Here is a 24,527-nt window from a genome sequence, read left to right as displayed (position 1 = left end):
ACTGCACATATAATAAAAGCGGGGTCCCTAGCGATGGCCTTATACGCTGGACCTCAAGGTCCCGACCCTGCCTGTGAGTTAACAAAATTCTCCCAAGACTTTTTTTTGGACAGCAAAATTTGACGCTTAAAAAGTGCAGAAGCTCTTCTCACCTCGATACCAAGGGGCATTAACAAATCTGGACCAAAACCACGACGCTTAGCCGAGCGTAATTTACGTATAGCCCTTTTGACTAAGGATTTAAGGGATGCAAGGTAGTCATTCCACCAAGGATTAGAGCGCCTACCTACAGCACCAACTCTACCAAAGACATATTGTGCTGTATTAATAGTAGCAAGGTTAATTACAGAAGCACACAAATCAGGGCAACTGTTTGCAGCAGAATGACCGTCAAAGGGATGCGGTGCATCCGCTCTAAAATCGCCAGACAAATTGAACGACAGATTAACGGACGGCTGCTTTAAATGCAATTCTCATCTTCTCGAATGATAGATTGCACATCAGATGACGGGTAACCTTTCGATGTGCACAGATGTAATTATTAAAATGGTAATTATTAAAATTGAGTTGGATCTTTCAGGCGAGTTTAATAAGGCAAGATTCGATAAGTTCCGAATCTTGCCTTATTAAACTCGCCAGAAAGATCCAACTCAATTTTAATAATTGCATATGTGCACATCGAAAGGTTACTCGTTATCTGATGTGCAATCTATCATTCGAGAAAACGAGAATTACGTTTAAATCTGCCGTTCTGTTAATCTGGCGATTTTAGAGCGAATGCACCAAACCCCCGTCAAAGCATATTTACAAGAATGGACTAACATTTTAAAAACTGCGTCTACCAAATCATAATTGAAATATTAGCGTAACAAAGGTGTATTATTTCTTGACGGTCATGATGCTGTATACACACATATGTATATAAAAGGTCTTTCAATAAGGACGCTCGATTTTAAAATGTAAATAAAACAAGTTGTGTGTGAGATATCTACTATTTTTTTTTGTCATTTGAAAGTATATTTTATGGCATTAAGTGTGGAATATCTTATTCTTCTTCTAATGCCGAATCTGTATTCGGACGTAGGCGACTATTCTACCATGGGCAGACATCGTTTATGGCCCGTGCGTATTCTTTCCTATCATGGGCAAGCCGAAATAACTTTTCGAGACCGAGTCCCATCCATGACCCGATGTTCCGGAGCCAAGAGAGCTTCTTTCTCCCAAGCTACCGTTTGCCTTATATTTTCCCTTTTATGATTGTTTGTAGAATGCGATATTTGGTGCCACGAATGATGTGGCCAAAGTATTCCATCTTACGGCGCTTCACCGTGTCAAGAAGCTTTCTCTTTTTATGAAGAAGCTGGAGGACTGTTTCGTTTCCTATGTACATGCTCCTTCCACGAGATCTTTAGCATCCTCCGGTAACACCACATTTCAAAGGACTCTATCCTCTTGATGGATGCCACTAACAAAGTCCACGTTTCGCATCCGTACAGCAACACCGACCAAACATAGGAGTGCAGGACTCTTCAGCGAAATTTCATAGACAACCTTCGACAACATAACACATTTTTCATGCTGCCGAAGGCATTTCTTGCTATTTCGATCCTTCTTCTTATCTCCATTTCGGAACTGACTCCCGTATTGATCATTGCTCCTAGGTATTTGTATTGTTCGACTTGTTCAATCATTTGTTCGCGCACACTCAGGTTTAATGGATCCATCTTTTCTTTACATATGACCATTGATTTTGTCTTTTTTATATTAATAGAAATACCCCATTTTTGACATGCTTGATCAATTGCGATCAATAACAATTGCAGATCTTCGGCACTCTCAGTCGGATATTATTTATAATTTCGACGCCTATTCTTACTCCTATTCGACTATCGACTGCCTGGTAGAAGACCATTTCGAATACAGATTGTAGAGCATGGGCGACAATACACATCCCTGCCGTACCCCTCGACTAATTTCTACTTTTTCGGTTTCCAAGTATTCAACCTTCACGACAGCAGATTGGTTCCAATATAGGTTCTTCAAAAGGGCGATATCCTTTGCATCTATCCCAGTTTGGTTTAGTGCATGGATTAATTTGTCATTCCACTCATAATCATGTTCCACTCTATCAAACGCCTTTTCAAAGACGATGAAACAGACGTATATCCTCTTTTTGAAATCCCTACACTTTTGTAGGAGTACGTTCATGCAGAACAACGCTTCCCTTGTTCCCAATCCTCCTCTGAATCCAAATTGCGAATTGCTTATCATACTGTTGCGTAGGGGTGGGTGGAGGATCCAAGTAAAAGGCCAACAGTCGTTTCACAGCATTTATTGATGATTAAGGAGATACACGCACTGGCAGTGCTCAGTCTAGAATGACATGATATCGCCTACGTATTGCCTTATAAGGGGTAGATCTCTCAGGACGTCTAATCTGTTAACCTACTGTATAGTCACGTATTCGTATATGTATTCCCACGGTATGAGAAGTGCAATCATTGTTTAGCTTACTTGCACTTAGCCTGTCGCTAATCCTTGAAACCACTTATACTAGTCGCACGGTCACACAGTCTCTGGGATTCTATTCGCTTAATCCGCGGCGTACGTAACAATACTTTCGCACTTTGTCGCATAAATCTGGCTGAATTTGCTGGATGGCGTTTGTTATGTTAACTTCGAGGGCGTCAATTGTTTGCGGTTTATTATAAAAGACTTGCGATTTAACGGATTCTAAATTGTAACGATTTGAATTTAAAAAATTTAAATTAAAGAAAATATTTCAGTTGAAAATTAAACTTTTCAATATGTATCATAAAATCAACTCCACACAAATTAGAGAATTTTCGTGAAATCGAAGTTTAAAAAGATTTATGTAACTTTTGAATATTTTTTACATCTGGTATATGATACTTACATTTGAATGTATTTAAGTCGACTAATCGAAGATAAATATCGTGTTTACCGTGAAATAAATATGTTAGTGCGAATGATAAGAATATATCTGATGTACATATGTACATATGTAATTCAATTGATAACGAATTTATCTTTCATGTATTTTAATCCCAAAAAATACATTAACCACATATGATGAAATAAATAAAATATCGCGAATCTCATTAGGAATTTAGGTATTATTGTTACGTAGGGGTGGGTGGAGGATCCAAGTAAAATGCCAACAGTCGTTTCACAGCATTTATTGATGTTTAAGGAGATACACGCATTGCCAATGCTCCGTCCAGAATGACATGATATCGCCTACGTACCGCCTTATAAGGGGTAGATCTCTCAGGGCGCCTAATCTGTTTACCTGTTGTATAGTCACGTATTCGGATATGTATTTCCACGACATTGGGTCTTCCCGTACTGATTCTGAGAAATAACTAATAACGGTCATTGTTTAGCCTAAATGCACTTAGAGTCCAGATATAATCTTTGGAAGTAAGTGCATGCATTTAGTTAATCCGATAACTGATATCCGTTGGTCTAAGTGCAATTCGCTCAATCCGCGGCGTACGTAACATTATCATGATTTCGGTCACGATGATGTTATCATAACTACATTACATAACATACACACATCTTTAGGTATTGTTTTGTTATTATCATTACTATGGTATCGCAAATTATTAAAATATAATAACACGAATAAAACGAAAATAAATGCCGAATGTAAAGATATAAAATGTAAAAATTTAATTTTAAGAAAATATTTCGAATGAAAATTAATAGCCTCTATTTAGTTATTTATTTTAGATTCATTTTCATTTATTTGGTTAGTATTGTAACGTTGGTAAACGATAGAGAGTATCCACTGTCTAAGTGAATTCATGGGTGAACAATAGAGACCCCGGATTAGGCTAACGGGACTCAGTAAGTGCCCAAACAAAGGATACGTTGGAGTTCTCACAGAACAAGACTTTTACGTACCTAGAAAATATATACATACATAGATGGATCGGGGAAGTTGTGGTGTGCAACTTTGTCCTTTATAAGGAGGTACACGCGGTGGATCAGATTATTCTGGAGAGAGCGGTGGCGTCGTGTGGAACTCCCGGATCGTTGAATAAATGCTGTGAAGCGACTTTGTCCTTTCATTTGGATACCGAACCCACCCCTAAACAACAGTATTTATATTCAACAGTTAACATAATATACATATATAGTGTTGTGCCCGATGAAATATCATCGCATGGGTTATGGTATATTAAATTATGCAATTCAGATTCGTGTAAATATGAGTAAATACTAGTACGAGCTTTGAGCTCGCAATTTTACCGATTTAAAATTCAGCACACTTCCAATTAACCCTTTTTAACGAAAACAAAAATTAGTGTGGCCAGAACACTATCCCAATAAACATGTTTCAATAGAAAATACTCAATATAAAATAGTATTAACAGTGGGAAAAAATCCCAAGTGAAAATACGTACTTTTGACTTTTGATTTGAACTGGACGACTACTTAAGAGATATTTGAAATCTGAAAAGTACTACAAATGAAAGATAAAATACCCGTCTATAGATTCCAATATTCATTTTGAACAGGAAATTGACATATTTTAAGACATCGACCGAACAACACCAAGATATAGTAAAATCGCACGATTTAAAAAAAAACACATATCTCCGAATCTCGAGCCAATCAACATTTTTTATTACCAGATTCGTGTTCACTGGGCATAGATCTATAAGAAAAGTCATATCTCGTCTCTGAACCATTTTTCGTGTCGAACAGTGTAATAAACGATCAATTTGGAGTCACAAATACCCCCAAATCTAACCAGCAGTATGGTGGATCGAGCCCACTGATCACTCGGTGCTAAACATACACGCTAGCATTAAGGAATAACGGTTGGCTGTATGTATGTAGGTATGCAATGCAAATATAAAATAGTGCATGATTATATTTTCTTACCACCATTTTCCATCAATATCGTGGAGATTTAATGACTTGTATGGGTTATTAAGCATAGATACTTATAATGGATTTATTATTAGGACAAGATTTATTTAAACAGCAAATAAAAAAAACGCACAACATAATGTGTATAATTTATTTATTCAATTCACAATTTAAAAACGTAATATAAAATTTAGACAAATTTAATGTGTTAACGAGCGGTGATTAATTTCCGTGACAAAAATACATACTCTTATATCGAATACACTTTCCGACACTAAGCATACTGGGGATTTATTTTTAATTAATTTTAATTAGATTCGATTTTTCGCACATTTCTTCTCGTAGCACACTCGTGCGTATCTCGGTACTCACTCACATACGAATAGTCACACAAACACACGCGAATTTGCCGACGTCTTAAAAAACAGTAACCTGGCAGAGGATCAAAAGAAAGAGTCCATCGAACGAAAATTTTGGCAAAATATTACTTATTTATTATTATCAATTTAGCGACGGCCGAACACATCACGCAGCGATTCGAATCCCACAATAAGCTCATCGTACAAAAAACATCGTCGCACATAATAATTACATTTCACATAGAATTTTAAACACTAGTCAAATAAATACGGTGTATAAAAAAATGGAGTGTATCAAATAAAAAATACATACATATATAAACTATTATATTCATACGTAGACCGAAATTTCACACCATCGTCAAAACTCGGACACAATCAGACTTTATCATACAAATACGTAACAGTAAAAATACAAAATAGGACGTAAATTTAATAAAATAAAACAATATTGTAAAAAAATGACGAGATTTCTTATTAAAAACAAAACATCCCAAAAAAAAAAGTAAAAACGACCAGAGAATACTCCTTTTATATATTTTTTTTCAACTATTATTTATTATTATTCGGCTATAATAAACTCGATAGTTTAAATATATGTATTTATATGTGTAATATTTTTCATTTTCAACTAACAATTTAAATATAACAATATATATGTATATATAAATGTATTACACGAGTGTGAGTATTATAAGGCAATTATACGAGACATCTCGTTTAGCTCGAAACAATTAGTATATATGCATTCATTTTTTCTTAATATTCCGGAAAGAAACCAGTAAAAGCTCGGCAAGATAATATTAACAATTATACGCTGAACGGGATGGAGGTAGGGATTAATAAAAAATAGTAATAAAAATAACATAAAAAGAATATTAGTAAAATTTAACGTACATACACAGTATAATAGTATAATATATATATAAAAAATTGGGAACATTTTCTCACGAGCGATTCGAAAGTGACTAAAAACGTACGAGACGGCAACAGTATGTAAGATAACAAACGACGCCAGTACTGTAATCTATCAACTACTCTCTTTTGCAACGTCGGTGTTCGCACCAGGAAGAGGCGGTGCAAATATCTCAACGGAAGAATCGCAATCCGCTTTGACAGCCCGACGTTTCGCCTCGAGCAGAGCCTTCCGCTGTTCGTCTCTCTTCTTAGCCGCAGATGCTTTGGCAGCCGAGGCGGCTTCTGTCTGATTCGCCGATGGCTTCTTCGGTTTAGCGAGCCGAGAGCGCGTCGACGGAGCCGACTTGGATGCACTGTCCGATGTTCTCTTGACGACGGGAACCTAAAAAACCACATTACTATCAACTCCTGAACACACCGACATTTCTATAGGGTACAATTTAACTGTACATTGAGAAAAATACTTTGTGCATTAAAATTTTGCATTATTTTCGATGAATTAAACAATCTCATATTGTGCATCGAATAAAATATTTTGGCATTATAAAGTGACCGTTAAACAACGAATTGTTGAAAAATCCGACTGACCATGCTCAAAGTGTCGAATGTTTACCGTTAGCATGCTAGCGGGACGGGTGCGCTTGGCCCTAAAGGTCTGACCGCACTATGCGTCAAACGAACGATCCGACACTTCACAACAGTGTGCGACAATATTAGGTAAACCGCACTTGAATTATGTCAATCATTCGTTCGGTACCTCAGAGCAAGATGGACGAAACGGACGCTATTATAGTATCTTTGATATGCGAGGAAGAATAACAATCGAGAAAAACCAAAAGGTTATGGCTACATGCTATTTCAAAGTCACGATATGAAGAAGGAGAATAATTGTCGCAAGGCAACCCCCATTCAACGACACTTGCCTCACGTCGCGAACGACACCTCGCGTCAAAGTTGGTCGGAAAGTCAACTTTGACGCACGGTGTCGTTCTACGTCATGCGACTGTCGCGCAGTGCGTTATGTCTCATACAATTGCATACAAACAATATTTGGTCGCATACTGTTGTGAAGTGTCGGATCGTTCGGTTGTCGCATAGTGCGGTCAGACCTTAACAACTAAAACGATCAACATTTTAACATTCATTATTAGCACTATGAGTGAACTAAAAACTTATATGAGAAAATGAAAACCTATAAAGCAAATTTTATAAAATATAAAGTGAAAAAAGAAAAAGTTATAGGCGTTTAAACAATTAAAATCTGACATAGCGAGATGGTGGCGAAAAGGGATGTAAAGTAAGAAGAGGCTAGTAAAAACTATCGGAGACAGTGTGGACAATTGAGACAATGTGGACGATAGACGTCACCGAGAAATATGATGGAGTATTTTCAAACGTGTCTATTGAGATTATTTTTCACCATCGTAATGGCGGAAGTCATTTCCACATATATTGATGACCAAACCGGGCAAAATGGCAAAGTTTGAAAACGATCGGATAAGAACCCAAATTTCATCACACGACAAAATCGAAAGTGAAGTGAGAAGGGGCTAGTAATAAAAATATGAAACGATCATTCGAAAAAATAGATTTCAGCATTAGAATAGATACAAAAAGTGGCTACATTGCAATCTTCCGCTATTGACAACTGTCAACTGTCAAAAGTGTTTAATTTTGTTTCTCACTAGTGAAATGTAATCTTAAATAAATAAATCCAGCCCTAACTTAACCTAACCTAACCAAACATATTGGTTCATATTTTGATATTCGCGACGTTGCCAATACAGTTCATCTGTCATTTTAATGCACATTTCATCCACTTTTTAAGTAGCAAATATTTTTTCAATGATCAAAACAGACTTTCTAATGCAATATGTATCCGTCATTTAGAAATGCACACAATTTTTTTGTAATGTAGGTACAGAAACTTTTTTTTTAATGTACAAAATTTCTTTTAATGCACATTTATTTTATAGAATGGACGTTGAAATTGTTTCCATTTCTATATACATGGGTATATTGTATTAATCATTATAACCTCTTTCCAATTGGTGCCCTTCATTATGTTGATCTGTTCGAATATCGTTCTGATGTCTTCAATCTGTAAACAGACCATGTCCCAAAAGCCTCTCAGATCCTCGTCGGTCGTCGGAAACTGATCGTCGGGTCGACGGTTTATATTATTATGACACAATCCTGGAATGAATTTAAGAAAAAACAATTAATAATCAGTTTCATATACGGTATTTATAATCAGCAACCTAGCTCGGTGATTAACTTATTATGACCAAACCTTTGATATTTAAATTGTACATACATCATATATGCCATGACAGGAAGACGACACAAATATATGTTTAGATTATTTTTTGTACATACATAAGTACTAACAATTTTTCAAACATACATTGAATACAAATAGAGACATCTATGGACAATCAACAAATTTTTGATACACAGCAAATTTGCAAGAGATACATCATGTAGGTAGCTTTTATAAGATTCGACAAATTCGAGATGCTAATAACTCGAATTTGAGAAAAGCTGAGGGGGAGGATACCGACTTGATCTCGACAATTAAGCCAGGAAATCGGAAAATTCTAACAGGAGACAGTTGATCTGTTGTTTTTTTTTTTAAATAACCACAAGACCTCGCCAGTAGCGATTTGGCCGGGATTTGAACCCACAACCTGTCTACCCGTATGCAATAGCTCTACCAGTGCACTACACTGTAGCTACACGTGGCTCCAGGTAAACTGTTTCCTATCAGAGTTTGCCAATGTATCTGATTTCATTGTTGAAACGGTTCCAAACAAATCGGCAACCTATCCTCATTCGTCGCCATTATTTGAATATAATTTCATATTTATACTAATAATGTTATAAATTAATATAAAATACTGTTACGTACGCCGCGGATTGAGCGAATTGCACTTAGACCAACGGATATCTGTTATCGGATTAACTAAATGCATGCACTTACTTCCAAAGATTATATCTGGACTCTAAGTGCATTTAGGCTAAACAATGACCGTTATTAGTTATTTCTCAGAATCGGTACGGGAAGACCCAATGTCTTGGAAATACAGATCCGAATACGTGACTATACAACAGGTAAACAGATTAGGCGTCCTGAGAGATCTACCCTTTATAAGGCGGTACGTAGGCGATATAAGGCATTCTGGACTTAGCAGTGACACTGCGTGTATCTCCTGAATCATCAATAAATGCTGTGAAACGACTGTTGGCTTTTACTTGGATCCTCCACCCACCCCTACGCAACAATACATATATACAAGTCAAGTTAAGTATTGATCTATGTATAGGTATATACCGAAGGCAAGATTGAAACAATACCTTGACAAGCAAATTCCGGATGAGCAAGCTGGATTTACTAAAGGCAGAGGCACACGAGAACAAATTTTAAATATACGACAAATAATCGAAAAAAAGTAGAGAATTCAAGATTCCTGTAATATTCCTGTAATAATAATCCTGCTTCATAGATTACACAAAAGCTTTTGACCGTGTCAGTTGGAACTGACTATAGAAGGTCCCAAAGTAACTGATAGCACTCATTCATAATTTATATACATAATACGGCACCAGTAAGAATAGATGAGTTTCTATCGGAGAAATTTCTTTCACTTGAACATCTCCATCCTCAAAGAGCTGGCAGTTTCAGAGAAACTCTCCATAACATGTAGGAAAAGGGTTTTTTCCCACTTTGGCAATATGGCCAGGAAGAATGTGGAGAGAGACTGGAGAGTCTGGTAGTCACCAAACCGCTGGAGGGAAGACGAGCGAGAGGACAGTCTCCCAAGAGATGGTCATACCAAATAAAAAAAAACTAACGGGATCGTCCTTTCAACTTGGCGCAAAACCGGGAGGAGTGAAGGTAGATCATTTATCAAATTCAGCATTAAGAAAACGGGAAAAAGAAGACAAATGTACAACTTTGGATATATGTGACAAAACCCGTAATGGCACCACAGTAAATATAAAAAAATTAGACCTTTTGACGTACATAAACTTACGTACGAGTCACAAAACTACAATTACCTTCAAATTGCTGCATCTTTTGCGAGGCAAGCAGTCTCGCTTTTCCGGCGGCGGCTCTCAGAAATCCCTTAACTTCCTCCGACACATCAGCGACATCCTGAAAATCGAACCGAAACATTAGAATACAAACTACAATTTAATATTCACCGACAAAAAAAAGACCAATATTGACCGACCTGCACCTCCACCAAGCATGATTCAGCCACGTCGCCCAGTTTGAGCAACTTCTCCGTCTCGACGCGCTTCAAATTCAAAAAGAACGGACCGTCCTGCACCACCGTGTCGTCGATTATGCATTTGGGCAACAGATCGATTTCGACCTGAGCCGAAACATTGAAAGTAACTACGGGAATGTTTTCTATGGCGACAACCTCGACATTCTTACCGCCGTTCACGAGTATATCGCTAAATTGGGCAGTCTTTAAGCCGTTCGTAGACGGTGCGTCGATCCTCTCACTGGATTCCGACTTAGTTATGGGTATAATGGTCACCTTTGCGTCTGATAAAAGCCTATCGTCCGGTTTGGAAACGTTCGTCGTCGACCTATCGACGACGTCTATTCCGGAAAGTCTCGTGTCTATTTGATTATTCGTTATAATATTACTATTGTCTGAAATTTTGGATAGAGGACTCCTCTTCGGCGAGAGGATCGGTAACTGGGCGCGGAATTCGGCTCTCAGGTGACGCATAACAGGCAGGACGGAATCGCCGTCTTCCTGACCGTTGCTGTGATTCTCCGTAAAGGTATTCTCAGACGTGACTCCGTTCTGCGTCTTTTTAATGACGACATGCCGAGTTGTGTGACTGATTTGCGTCACGCCACTCGCCCCGTTGGATGAATTGTGCTCGCCGTCTTTCAACTGCTTTTTTTGATTGAAGAAGCCTTGAGCTAGTGCGCCGGGACCGTACAGTCGTTCGACCCGTTGCTGGATGAAGGATTTGGACGGACTCTCGTCGGCCGCGGTACCGTTCGAAATGACGTGGTAGCTCTTGGACGTGTGCGTTTCGGAGCCGACGCTCTGTCCGTTTGATTTTAAATAGGTCATCACGTTCTGCGAGCTGATGCTCGTCTCTGAAAAGCTAGTTTTGAAGAAAGGCGATGCGGAGTTTCCGCCGTTGGTCACCGTTGGGTTTGCGTTGAGCCTCTGCGCCATGGCATCGTCTGTTCGATTCCTCAGCATAACAAACGACGATATGTTTCCGGGTCGCGCCGGAGAGTTCTCCCTGGACCGACTCAGCTTCTGCCGCAGCGTCGAGTCGTACGTGGTCAGGTTTGAGTAGCCGTTGATCGAGCAGGCCAGGTGCAAGTAGCTAGGTTTCTTCGGCGGTGGCACTCCGCCGAAGCAAGGCTTCGATTGGACGGAGGTGTCTTGCGGGTACGGTTTGAGGTATGCTTCCTCTTTGAGCGGCAGGCCGCGTAGATCTTGCCGCAGTCCCGGTGTGGCCCTCTCTTGGAATTTGGACGCGAATTCTCGGTAGTGGCTGGTCGTCGACGACGGCGTCAAGATGTTCAGACTGCCCGATGTGGTGTCTGAAACATGTTTGAAAAAACACTCAATAAAATACTTTCGCTATGATAGAGCTAAGAGCTTTCGTGCATGATAGAACAGTTTTCCTCATACTGTTTGGTTTATACTTTTGAATACATATTTCATCGAACATAATGACAAATGCAATGAATTTTAATCAATGAGACATTCATACGATAAAGCATACTGTATTGATAATATAAAATGCACCATATTAGCATATTAAACACGGGTATAGATCGACCATTATATCTGAGACTAGTTTCATATAGGGTTGCCAACAGGTCTCTTTTTAAGAGAACATGTTCTCTTTTTAAACACAATTCTTTTGTTCTCTATCTTTTTTTTTATATTATACCCATAATGTCCTCTTTTTCAATATTGACAATAATTTCATGCAGTCCGTAGGAGAGGCTTTTGCATTACCTGGCCAAAATGCCAATGTAGAAAGAATATTTTCCATGATCAGCGGACAGTGGACTAAAGAAAGAAATAAGTTGAAAATTTCCACTGTCCGGGGTATTTTAAGCGTAGTATATAATTACAAAAATATTTCATGGTTAGAATTTTATAAAGAAATCAAAGAAAATAAGAAACTTTTGCACCAAATTAGCAGTGTATAGCAACACAGATGATAAAATTGAGACTAAGAATGAAGATGATTGAATTTAAAAATTAATTTTTAAGCGCACTTTTCATCTTCTTAACATTCCGGTTATTATGAAAGTGGAATAAGTCATATAATATTTCGTTCTGAGAAAATTGGACATTATGTGATTATGATTCTTAATGTTATACATTAATTAATATATACATTATGATTCTTAGCTTTATATCTTTCCTGTACTGGTTGAATTTTACGATTACCTTGTAAAATAATGGTATTTTTGGTACCTTAAATGACTTATTTCACTTTAAAAATAACCAGCACAATTATTAAGCACATTTTAAAAAATAAACATTTTTGTTGTTAAATGTTCCGTTTTTTTGTGCATGATACTTGGCAACCCTAATTTCATACACACCTTCATGTCAAAAAGATTATAAATTTAGAAATCGTATTCAAATAGTGTTGACATAGCGCGTAGAATGGTTTTTACCGATTTGATGAGGACGACAGAAATAGATAGGATAGAAAACGATCGACTTGGAGTCACAAATATCCAAGTCTGACCAGCAGCACTACAGATGATACTCGGAATAAATTCGTTTCAATCAAAGTCATCCCACGGGATCAAACCCGGCAACCTCTCAGTGGTTACAATTATCGCAACCACCAAGCCATGCTACTGGCTCAAGTTTCAGTAAATAATATTGAAATTAATTTGCAGTATATACAATGCCAAATGAAAAATTATCATTGGAATTGGTTGCTTCGAGGAAACAGTGACAGAGTATCACAATTTTGATCAAAAATCATGATAATTAAGACTAGAAAACTGATAAATCCAAATGACAAATGACACAAGTCCAACAGCAGCCGTGACAGTGGTCACACGCTAGCGCTATCGATTCCCTAAATGTAATGGTAGATCTATAATCAGAGTGTTTATATAGAAGTCATAGATCAATCATACGAATGTATATACATTATTTCAGCATATTCAATTATTATTGATTTTACTAGTCAATTCCACATTAGAATATTTAATATTGATCTTAGAACACGGTCGAAAAGTCAAATACAATAAATTTTACAGACTGTTTATACAGCGTGCAGATGACTTAATTCAGTTAGAAGCTATTTTGATCGAACAAGCTATTCATAAAACCAGTCGTAACCTTAGTATTGAAAATATATATATGAATGTTATAAAGGAAAAATATATTTATATAATAATAAGTACAATATAATAAAATGCAAAAATTCATTCTTACGACATACTCATTGTTGACATTCATACCGATTTAAGCAATTAAATATTGAGGAAAGGAAAATATTATACATTATACAATATATATACATACACAGAGAGAAAGAGTAGACGTGAGTGAGGTACATGAAAATATATTATAATGTGAACATACTGTGAAATGAAATGTGAAATAATAATAAGTGAAGAAGTACATAGAAGAAGAAGAAGAAGAAGAAGAACACAAGCAGTTGTACAAATAAAACGAAATTTATTAATATAATAATAATAAAATAGAACAAAAGCATCGAAAGCATTATGAAACTTGCAATTAATAATGAAAATAATGCATTATTTATTATATTATTATATATAAATCGGTGATATAATATATGTATTAGTACTAGCAAAACAAAAACTATCATATTATCAAACCACTGTATACAATTACAGTTTGGACGACGACGACGATGATGACAAGGACGATGACCATCAGATCTGAATGATTTATTAATACAGTACTCATTTTATCAATACAAAAATACAAAATGCAAAGTTTCAATGATCCTCCAAATGCTCGTGAATAATAATAATCATCAAAAAAATTAATTAACAAATGAAACAATCAAAAAAAAAAGAAAAAAAAAACAGTCTGCAAAGCTGCACCACACTGCGCTACTCGAAACAATCATCTCCCCTCGTTATTCGGAATACCTGAAAAGTCCGTGTTATCGGCGTCCACGTCCAACGAGCACGATCCTATCGAGTCGACCGACTTATCCATGACTTTCACGACTAAATTCTTCGTCCTGTCATTGATCAGCAGGTCGTCTTCGGTAATGTTGATCTCATACGCCGAAGACGGCGTACCTTCCTTGCAGCAAATCTTTCTCGACTTCTTCACGCCTCCCGTGCAATCCTTGAAGCGAGAACAGTCGGCGTCCGACGACGAAGTAACCTCATACTGAACGTTGTAGTTGCACCGATTCCGCTCGGATCCAACCGGAACGAAACTAGAATCGCTCCTGTCACCGTTGAGAAATTTATCACGTTCGAACCCCCGTCTTATTGCACTCGCGTTACATTCAATGCAGTCTGGATTCTGGGATTCAGTCTTTGATCCGGCGGGACTTTCATACAACGGCTCAGTGTAGATAGACTCCTCGTCGATTTGAGCGTAGTCTTTCAGCACTGGGGCGGAATTGAGCGGAGTTTGACGGGCATTCTTCAACTTCTGTATCCTATTGTAGTGATTCTCCAACTTATCTAAGCGCTTCTTGCACCGAGACTCTTCCGACACCGTGTCGGCTATGCCCGGTACGTCTAACAAATCCGGAGTGGTGCGTCCTTTGAGCACCGGCGAACACTCGGCACTGCTGTCCAGATAAAATTTGCAATACTTGGACGATGAGAAGTCGTCCGACGAGGCTTCGGACCGTCTCGAGTCTAAAAAAGTCTCCAAAGTGAAGAACGACTTCGGCCTGAAGCGTTTCTTCTTCGGCGTGCAACAATTGTCCGTTGAGCAATTGTTCAGTTCTAGATTACCGGCGGTATTAACCATCGATTTGGGCCTCCGGGTTTGATCCGACGTTGTCTGAACGCTCCGGTTGACCCTCGAGTCCAAACTGAGGGTCTTTCTGAAGCGTTCGTTCAGCTGGGACAAGATGTTGTGTCGCTCGGAACGACGCGGCGACGTGCAAGCGTCACAACGCTCCGGAACCGGATAGCCGGATTTGTTGTGGACAGCGAGCAGCAGAACGGGAGACGAATTCTCCTCCCGGTCCGGCAAGTCACTGCAGGAAAAAATCGCACATCATTACTCCAGCTAGCTTCAACGTTACGATTACTTCAAAAACTACTCAAGTGTTAAATGTATAAAAAAAAAATAGTAATAATAAAAAAAAAATAGAAAAAAAGTACTCACAAAGAAAACCAAAGATTGGCATGCACACCTGTACATTTGAAGAACTTTTTTTTTCAATAAACACAACACCAGACAGGCAAAAATGTCACAAAAAAAATTAATTAATGTACTGAAAGTGTTAATTTTCAATATAACAGCAGCCAACGTGTATGTGAAACAATCATAATAACAATAAAGTGTGTTGATTATACATATTAAAGAAAATCAAATAATACACAATCACCAAAAACATATTATTATTATAAAATATGTACCATTAACCAAATTCATATACAAAATATACGCACAAGGCGTAGGATCGTTCAAGTCATACGTTCTAAACGAGTCGAGGAATTTACGATAACGTTCAATAATCACTCAACACGTTATCGAAAATGTGTCGAATTATAATAGGATTAACGCTAAAGACAACTATTATACAATTTCTTATTATATGTATAATATTATAATAATTGCATACATTCACTCGAGTACGAACGAGAAAGATCGTATACAAAGATAAGCTAGTCACTATCATACATATGTATATGTATGTGGCAAGTGACTAGCATGCAATTATAAAATATAATATAATATCAACCACACATTGAATCGGATGCGATTTAAATATATTTTATTCGATTGAGAATCAAATGTACATATATAAGATAGTCAAAATATCACACATAAGGTTGAATAGTATAACATACATACATATACATATGTATATGATGCAAAAGAGTCACATCATTAACATCATTGTTATTATAAGCAATCGGTTAATCTTGTAAAAAATCTTATAAATCATACAATGTATGATTGAGTTGGCATGCGTGAGTAGGACGAATGATGAGGTTGGTAGTATGTAATGTGACAGACCATTGCAGTGCTCCGCCGAGTAAAGAATGTTTTAAACCGTCAAAGAGTCTCATTCCATACAGGGACAACGAGAGTGGGGGGGGAGCCGGGGCAAAGTTCCAAGGCCCGGACTACTCAAGTGGCCCCGTGTCGGAAATCATACCTATCACATATATCATACTTTCTTATTCAATTATTAAAAAAAATAACAAACAACATATAGGCATTTTTCTAATATATAGTTCTGATAGATTTTTCGCATATTAAAAATATATCTATAAGATATTTTTTTTGGTTTGTCATAGAGCCCTGAATAAATATTTCCCAAGGCCCGGGATTTCTCTCGGCGACCCTGATTCCACACAACCGCCTATGTCTCCTAACAACAAGATCCTACAAAAATATTTGATAGAATTTGTCAATTTATCTTATTTAACTGTTGAAACGGTTATATACCTACCTATTATTTATTTATTTTCTATACTTTTGGGATAGGTGGTAAAGCAGATGTGCACAATTTCATATTTCAGATTGCCTCTGAGCGACATCTACGATATTAAATTTGTACGTATATAATTTTTTTGAAATCATATTTAAATAGTGGTGACATGGTGGATAGGATAGTTTTGCCAATTTGATGTGGAACCGTTCCAAATATCAAACCAAATAAATTAACCAACTTTGATAGGAAGCGATCGACTTGAATCACGAATATTCAAGTCTGAGCAGCAGCACTATAGATTATACTCGGAATAAATTATTTTCAATCGAGATCAACCCATGGGATCGAACCCGGCAACCTCTCAGTGGTAAACATCAACGCAACCACCAAGCTATGCTGCTATACACGTTTGGCCATACTGTCGATTTGGAGCACTACGGTAGAAAATTAAAAAAAAAAAGCAAACAATTAGAAGCTTAACATCAGACGGAATTCGACCATCATTTTAACCCTTTGAATGCTGATCAACGCCGATCGGCGATTTGCCAAGAAGTCCATGGGCTTGAGAAACATCGATAGGCGTTGAATTTTGAGCATGTACAAAGTAAGCCTTTCCAGGTAGCATTGAAAAAAAGTGCATTGAACATGGGTCGTGTAATCCGTGACAATGTTTAGAAAAGACTAGTTTACACCGGAATTTCTGAGTTTATAACCACAGCAGAATTTCCCGATTGAAATCCATAACTGCTGAGTATTTTAGATTGTGGCTTGGCATCTAGATTACATTTCAATAACAATGAAGAAGATGAAACTAGTTTTGGAAAAATACATTCATTAATAGACTTCTTTTGTTTATTTTTTATTGTTGCCAGATATATTAGAGAGTCTAATATACACACCTTTACAAAGCTCGAAATCCTCGGCGGCAGTTATCTAGGGTTTATTTGGACTAGCTACAATATTTATACCTGCTTTCTATTGGATTTCTAAATAAACACAGAAGGTTTAAAATTTTAATAAGACATTCTCAAGACCACCCGAGTGACAGTTTGCACACTGAATTATCTCCAATTAAACCGGCAGAACTCATCACCGTAGATTTGATTCAAGGCAATTGCCATAATTTACCGAACCCGAGATACACACATCAAGTTTCACCACAAAATCGATGACGTTGAATCAAAACATCGACGAATCAATCAGATAATATAACATTCCAATATCAAAAATGACACACACACAACTGTAACGAGGCAAACGAAGGGAAGCACTCTATACCTAGCAGTCGGCTATGGCTCGTTGACAGGAAACGAAGTCTATGTACGGAGAGAAGGGGAATACCCCCATTGCCGACGACGTTATTATTCGTGGTATAGTAGTTTAATAGGTCCGATGGAGCGTTAAAGGAATGTACATTCTATGCACTACACAATTTAAAATCATACAAATGGCCGGGAACCGTCACATTTGTCCCTACGTTGGCACGCCGCTCTACTCGGTACTGATTCGAACGGTTTTAGTGTACAATATGATGTTCAAATTAGAAAGAAACAGTTGGCATAGTTGGGTAACGGTAGGTTTGATTGGAAAACATATGTACATATGTAGACTAATTAACCTGGTTTGTTAGATGTAAAAATTTAATCTGAATGAACTTCATTCGGCGCGTTCTAATATTGAGTAAAAGTTTTCACTTATTAAAACCGAATGTGAAACTGTTGTTAATACAAAAAAAAAAAAACGAGCGGTAACTATGCGTGAATAACCATAGTGATTGATTAATACTACTATTAAATCAATTTGATTTGTTTTCTCTAATAAGTAGTTTTTATGTTTGTTTGTAATACATATAGCCAGATTGAATGATATACATGAATCAAAATTTGGTGCCACTTTAGTATGCGGTCTACTTTAGTATGCGATCTACCTTCACGTTTTTACTTTAATATGCGATCTCACTGTCTCAGTTTTCACGTGTGACAGTGAGACTGAATAATACCGACCCTAACAACCTAATCTTAAATGAATAGGGCCAACTCTAACTTTACCTAACCTAACCTGACCCTTAAATAAATAGGTGTTGGCTGCTAAAATATGTTATTTTGGAAAAATATTGATGAAATAAAACATATCTTAGCAGCCAACAACTATTTATTTAAGGGTCAGGTTAAGTTAGGTTAAATTAGGGTTGGCCGATATTTTGATAGAAATGCTTCAACAACATTATGGGGCGGCAGGAAAAAACAAAAACGTTGCTATGATACAAATAAACAAAATTGTCGATTGCGATTCAAAGGTAGATCGCATGTTAAGGTAGACCGCATACTAAAGTAGCACCCAAAATTTTATGTATTTTATTTCACGAAGTGTTATGTGTTATGTATTATAGTCGATCCGATGTAGCGTGAACCGAGAAGTATGTAGTGTAGAAAAAAAATCACGACATTTTTTATTTATATATCACTAGCTGAACCCGGCATGCGTTGCAATGCCACAATAATGCATGCAATTCCCATTCCCGTTCCTGTCCCTTAAATTAATACTTAATAATCAAATTAAATCACAGTAATGATAATTTGTCGGAAAAACGCAAGTCGGCGAACACATTTGAAATTATTCAATTGTTTGTTTATTTTACCCTAACAACGCAGGCGGCGACGCGAAAACATTTGGAATTATTGCATTGCAATGCGACTCGTTCCCGTTTTTTCCGTTTTTGGGCGACATTTTTTTACAGAAACCATCGCAGACATGCACACAATAACTCATGTAAGTTTCATCGCAATCGGTTGAATGGTATAGGAACGCATACGTGACAGACAGACAAACATTGATTTTTATATATATATAGACTTATATATATAGACATATATATTAAAAATAACTTCTAGGTATGAAATTTTGTTAAAATATATACAATATGTACATAGAAAGGTTTGGGAGAAAAACTTAAAAGCCTCGATACTCTAGAATAAAAGTTTCGGTTGATATAAAAATATTAAAAAATACTTCAGTTGATCTGATAAAAAAATTTCTTTATTTATTTTTTTAATCATTCCTTATTTAACTATATGTATAATATTATTACAATATAATTCAATGCAAGGTCTTTAAAAATATTACTGTGAATTTTACTGTCCATAACATGACGTTGATGATTATTTATATCGTCCAAAAACTGTAAATTTCCATTAATATAAAATAGATATGTACGTATTCCATAAATACATTAAAAATATCAACAACTTACTTTTTTATATTAAAGTTTTATTAATGTAAATATTTCAAAATACAAAACACGAACTCAAAACTAACAAAAAATAAAAGTCAAATTGTACCGACCGCTATGCGCACAAACAATGTTGTATTTCTTGACCAAAACGAAATGTAATTGGCCATCGCGGATCGAGTGGGGGGTGAATGCGATAGCATTATAACTCATGCTAGATCGGCACAACTATAAAATTCAAATTTGTCCTAAATTCATGATGCAATATTGATCTGCATTGATTTTTGTAAAGTTGTGAAAGTTTGAAAATCAGCTCGAGAGAAACGACAATAAACGAAAACGAGATACCTAATTTTGAAATTTACCGGTAAACCAGTAATTAAACGAAAATTAACAGAATTGCTAACAAACGGAAATGAATCCCTGGTATGTATAGGTACATAAGTAGTGTGATCGAAATGGTTTATTAATGTTGTGTAAACACTGAAAATAAAATCACACACGCATTCGGATTAGTCGAAAATTATAAAAAAAAACACACACTGTTTATTCGGGTTATCAAAGAACAGTCAACAACAAAGGTTTTCATGCTTTCGAAAACCTAAAATAAACACGAGCCGGGAAAGTCTCATACATCCCGCAGCTGATGGAAGAGACAAAAACAAAAACACTCCGGGGGATGCTTTCTTTACCTTTTCATCCAACGAAAGAAGAAACCACCTCTCCTCCTCCCGCCCATGACTTCTCAAAACTATCCTATCAAATATGTAGTAGAAGTTGTAGTAGTAGTAGTAGTAGTAGTAGTAGTGTGAGGAAAGAGTAATAGAGATTGTGTGTGAGCGAGTGTTGTTGAGTCGGTTTCGTTTCAGCTGAAAAACGACGAATACGAAAGTTCCTGTTAGAACAAAAAAGAAAAACACAAACACACGCGAGAGAGTTTCGCAATCGTCTCTCAAGTTGGTATTTATAGGCTACTCAATCTAATATGGTGACTTTCATCCCGTCGTCGCATAATTTCGACGATCGGATCGTCGGGACGGGTCCGATTCGAGGATGTCGACCCGACTAGGGTGGAAGGGAGGGGTAGAAAGGGTTTTCGCGGGATTTCGGGGATGTTTACCGTGGCGTCACACTCCGGAGGGCTGTAGCCCCGAGTGGGACGGGACTCCTGTGCCGTGTACAGGGACCGTTCGTTACGGAGCACCGTGCGCCACTGGTCACGGCCGGGTGTCTATTTGCGTACCGGGTAGTCATGGAGACAAGGGGGAACATCTTCGCGATCAGACGCTGCACACTGGGCCAGGTGTCAAAAACTATCATCTCGATTCTACATAACATTGAAGGTCGAAAACACACAGCGATGCACGTGGCACGTGGTATTTTTTTAGATACTTTTAAACGGTGTATCCTATATTTGAAGAAATGTAGGAGACCACCCACAGCGGGGAGCCATGCACACGACGTGCCGTTCTTCCCTGTGTGATTTCGCCCTAAAGGTCCGATCCTGCACACACTTTTTCTTTGTTCAAGTGGTGTGACATTTCAAGTAAACATCAAAAAAGGAAAAGCATATTTAAAGCGCAGACGCACAGAATCGTACGGCACGGCATGCCTAGGAGGACTCCAGCTATGAGTGGGCGTGTCTTATGGCATTATTAATTCGAACGATTTTATTATTCCGACAAGTTCCTCCTGCATTTCTTTAAATATAGGAATTATCGTTATTTTATTTGTTTTATCCAATTTTTACATCGATATATACCAGCAAGGCTAACAGGTAAACCCAAATGCGTCTTACTAGACAATTAATTACAAACATTGGAGCATTTTTTATTACATAAATCATTGTATTTTGAGAGACACGAAATTAACAATTAATTAAATAATGAATTATACCATAGAGACATCTGTGGATTTAAACTTGTACATATTTTTTTTACATATTGTACATAAATCAAATTCAGATATTTGTGACACAGCGGGTAGGATGGTTGTTGCCAATTTGATGGGAGGAACCGTTTCAACAATGAAATCAATTGGCAAACTCTGATAGGAAACGATCACAAATATCCAAGTCTGACCAGCAGCATTAAATATTGGTACGGGATCGAACCCAGTAATCTCTCAGTGCTAAACATAAACGCAACTACCGAGCTATACTGCTGTTATCGATCACTGTCAAGTCTATTTCAATACAAGGAAAATATATCACCATAAACAACAGGGGGTGAGTTTTGATCTGGCATAGATGAGGCGTGCTAGCGTTTTTTATACACGTGCAAAACTAACTAAAAAAAAGCCAATTCATACTATCCAGCATTGTAAACCAACAGCCCGGCACAGAAAAGACTACTTATATACATACTATACAGCAGCGTACGTTCAGACAAGTTTTGGCCGACTACAAGACAAAATCGGCTTACTTACCTATATACATTATAGAACGCACCATACATAGTTTGCGTCGTATCGTCGAGTCAATATTGTCACAATGTGACGTGTCTAAAAATATTAATATTTACAATTTCGTTAGTACGCGTACACTCGCTACTATGACGTCACGTCGCAAGTGAATATTTCCATAATTTCCAAAGAAAATCGGTTTTGCTTGATACTCTATGGTGACATGTACTGTTGTATAATATGAATAGATTTTGTCGGCCAAAGGTCTGACCGCACTAGGCGACTGCGCTGCAGCGACGCAGCGCAGCACATCAGAGTTGGTAAAAACGGCAACTTTGACGCGCAGTGTCGCGCCACTCGTAGTGTGTTCTATCTCATACAATTTCATACAAACAATATGTGGCAATTCAGTACGCGCCGCGTTCAAATGTCAGTATGAGAACGATATCCGCCTTGGAATGACCGTCATTTTTTCATTCCTTGCACTTATTTTGTATTATTTGGCGTTTCATACACACCAAAAAGATTTTTATAGTTAATTACAATGATTGACCTTGTAGATTTTGCATTATTTTTACACACATTTTAACTGGACGCTTGGACTCCGTGGCTAGCGGATTTTTCAAGCACAGTAATGGTGCGTACTCACCGGGCCAACGAATGTAAGCGAAGGGTATTTGTCGATGGCTGTACCACACGTTCGGTTAATAAATGATGGGTATACCACTCGTTGGGACCAGTGGCGTACAAAATATCGAAATAAAAATTAAATAACGAGCGTTTTATTAACCGAACGTGTGGTATAGCCATCGACAAATACCCTTCGCTTGCCTTCGTTGGCCCGGTGAGTACGCACTACAAGACAAATGTTAATTCGAATCCACGATAAGTAGTCACCGGAGTCTGAGGGGGCCGTGTATTGTTCAGAGGTTGTAAATGCATTGTTAAAGGTTTGCCGAACAATGGATTGCACTGTGACTATCCTACCTCTAACGATAAGTAACGCGATCGAGTTATCAGTACAAGAGATGCGGGTTCGAGACCCACCTAGGACGAAACATTTTTTCTTTATTTTTTTTATATCACCTGTCATATATTATGTATCTAATAGCGTTATTACAAACAAAAACTATATAAAATAAATGGGTTTTTATATTATAAATGTAGTAATATTGTACGCCAAACAGGCCAGTCGGCCCACAGTGCGTCGAGTCAAAGTATACACAAGCAGCGAGGAATGCGCCGCCACTGGCCCGCTGAAAAACAAACCGCGATTCGGACGAAGAAACATCCCGAGAAGATTCATATCCCGACTCCTAAATATACCAGACACCGAAAGTCCACTGCAGCGAAAGTGCATCTAAAATACCTATACATACATATACTATGATACTTCGGAACTTTCCGCTTACGAGTCGAACGAAAAGAAGAGGATGAGGATCACTTTCGTACACTGTCTATTATATATATATATACACGTATTGGGAAAGTCTGATTTCAGTTTTCGGTTTACGGTTCTTGGTTCCCACAGATCGATCAAGAGCAATGACCATCGGGTTTCAGAGCGATTCGCGAAAACGCAATGTTCGAACGACACCCACCAATGCAGACTGGCGACCGTGAAAAGTGGTCTTGGGCGATCTAGTTCGATCGGGGAATAGTATGTGCCAAGTGCGATGGCCGATGCAACATTCGAACCAGATTTGATCAAAATTCAAAAAAAGAAACTTAAAATAAAATCTTCTTTGACTTGGGCAACGCCTCTATCGCAAATTCGGCTAGTTTGAATTTGCTGATTATTATAAGTAAAGAGCGGAACCAGAGCGCGCCGTTCATTGTTCAATTGTTGTAAATGCATTGTTAAAGGTTCGCCAAACCTTTTTTTTGCACTCTAGGTTTGTAAATAGAGCCAAACCGCCCCGATTTCTGGAAAAAGCACGCTCTCTATCCGCACTCTAGTTATAAGCATGCTTGTTTCATGTTACTTTGAAGATCATATATATATATAATATCGATATTCTGTCTGTCTGTCTGTCTGAGATAACGCTCGCCGAACTATAAGG

General features: G+C 37.5%; 1 protein-coding gene across 1 annotated transcript; it reads right to left on the bottom strand.

The window, feature by feature from the left end:
* Nucleotides 1-6,117: 6,117 nt before the first annotated feature.
* On the bottom strand, nt 6,118-14,428 carry LOC143915092 (uncharacterized). Its single transcript, XM_077435520.1, has 5 exons — nt 14,344-14,428; nt 10,424-11,778; nt 10,248-10,344; nt 8,224-8,381; nt 6,118-6,567 (listed from the first exon to the last, which is right to left on the bottom strand). Exons 1-5 carry the CDS (start codon nt 14,411-14,413, stop codon nt 6,298-6,300), a joined length of 1,950 nt encoding a protein of 649 aa, XP_077291646.1. The 5' UTR covers nt 14,414-14,428; the 3' UTR covers nt 6,118-6,297.
* Nucleotides 14,429-24,527: the final 10,099 nt, after the last annotated feature.

The sequence above is a fragment of the Arctopsyche grandis genome, chromosome 8 (genome assembly GCF_051622035.1).
Source record: "Arctopsyche grandis isolate Sample6627 chromosome 8, ASM5162203v2, whole genome shotgun sequence".
Classification (NCBI taxonomy): domain Eukaryota; kingdom Metazoa; phylum Arthropoda; class Insecta; order Trichoptera; family Hydropsychidae; genus Arctopsyche; species Arctopsyche grandis.
Note: the sequence above shows the minus strand (reverse complement) of the source record. Positions and strands in the feature narration are given on the sequence as shown.

Coding starts and splice junctions, on each gene's coding strand:
- LOC143915092 (XM_077435520.1), bottom strand. CDS start 14,413: ATGGATAAGTCGGTCGACTCGATAGGATCGTGCTCGTTGGACGTGGAC. Junction 10,345..10,423: donor CATGCTTGGTGGAGGTGCAG/GTCGGTCAATAT, acceptor TTCGATTTTCAG/GATGTCGCTGATGTGTCGGA. Junction 8,382..10,247: donor AAAGATGCAGCAATTTGAAG/GTAATTGTAGTT, acceptor AATTCATTCCAG/GATTGTGTCATAATAATATA.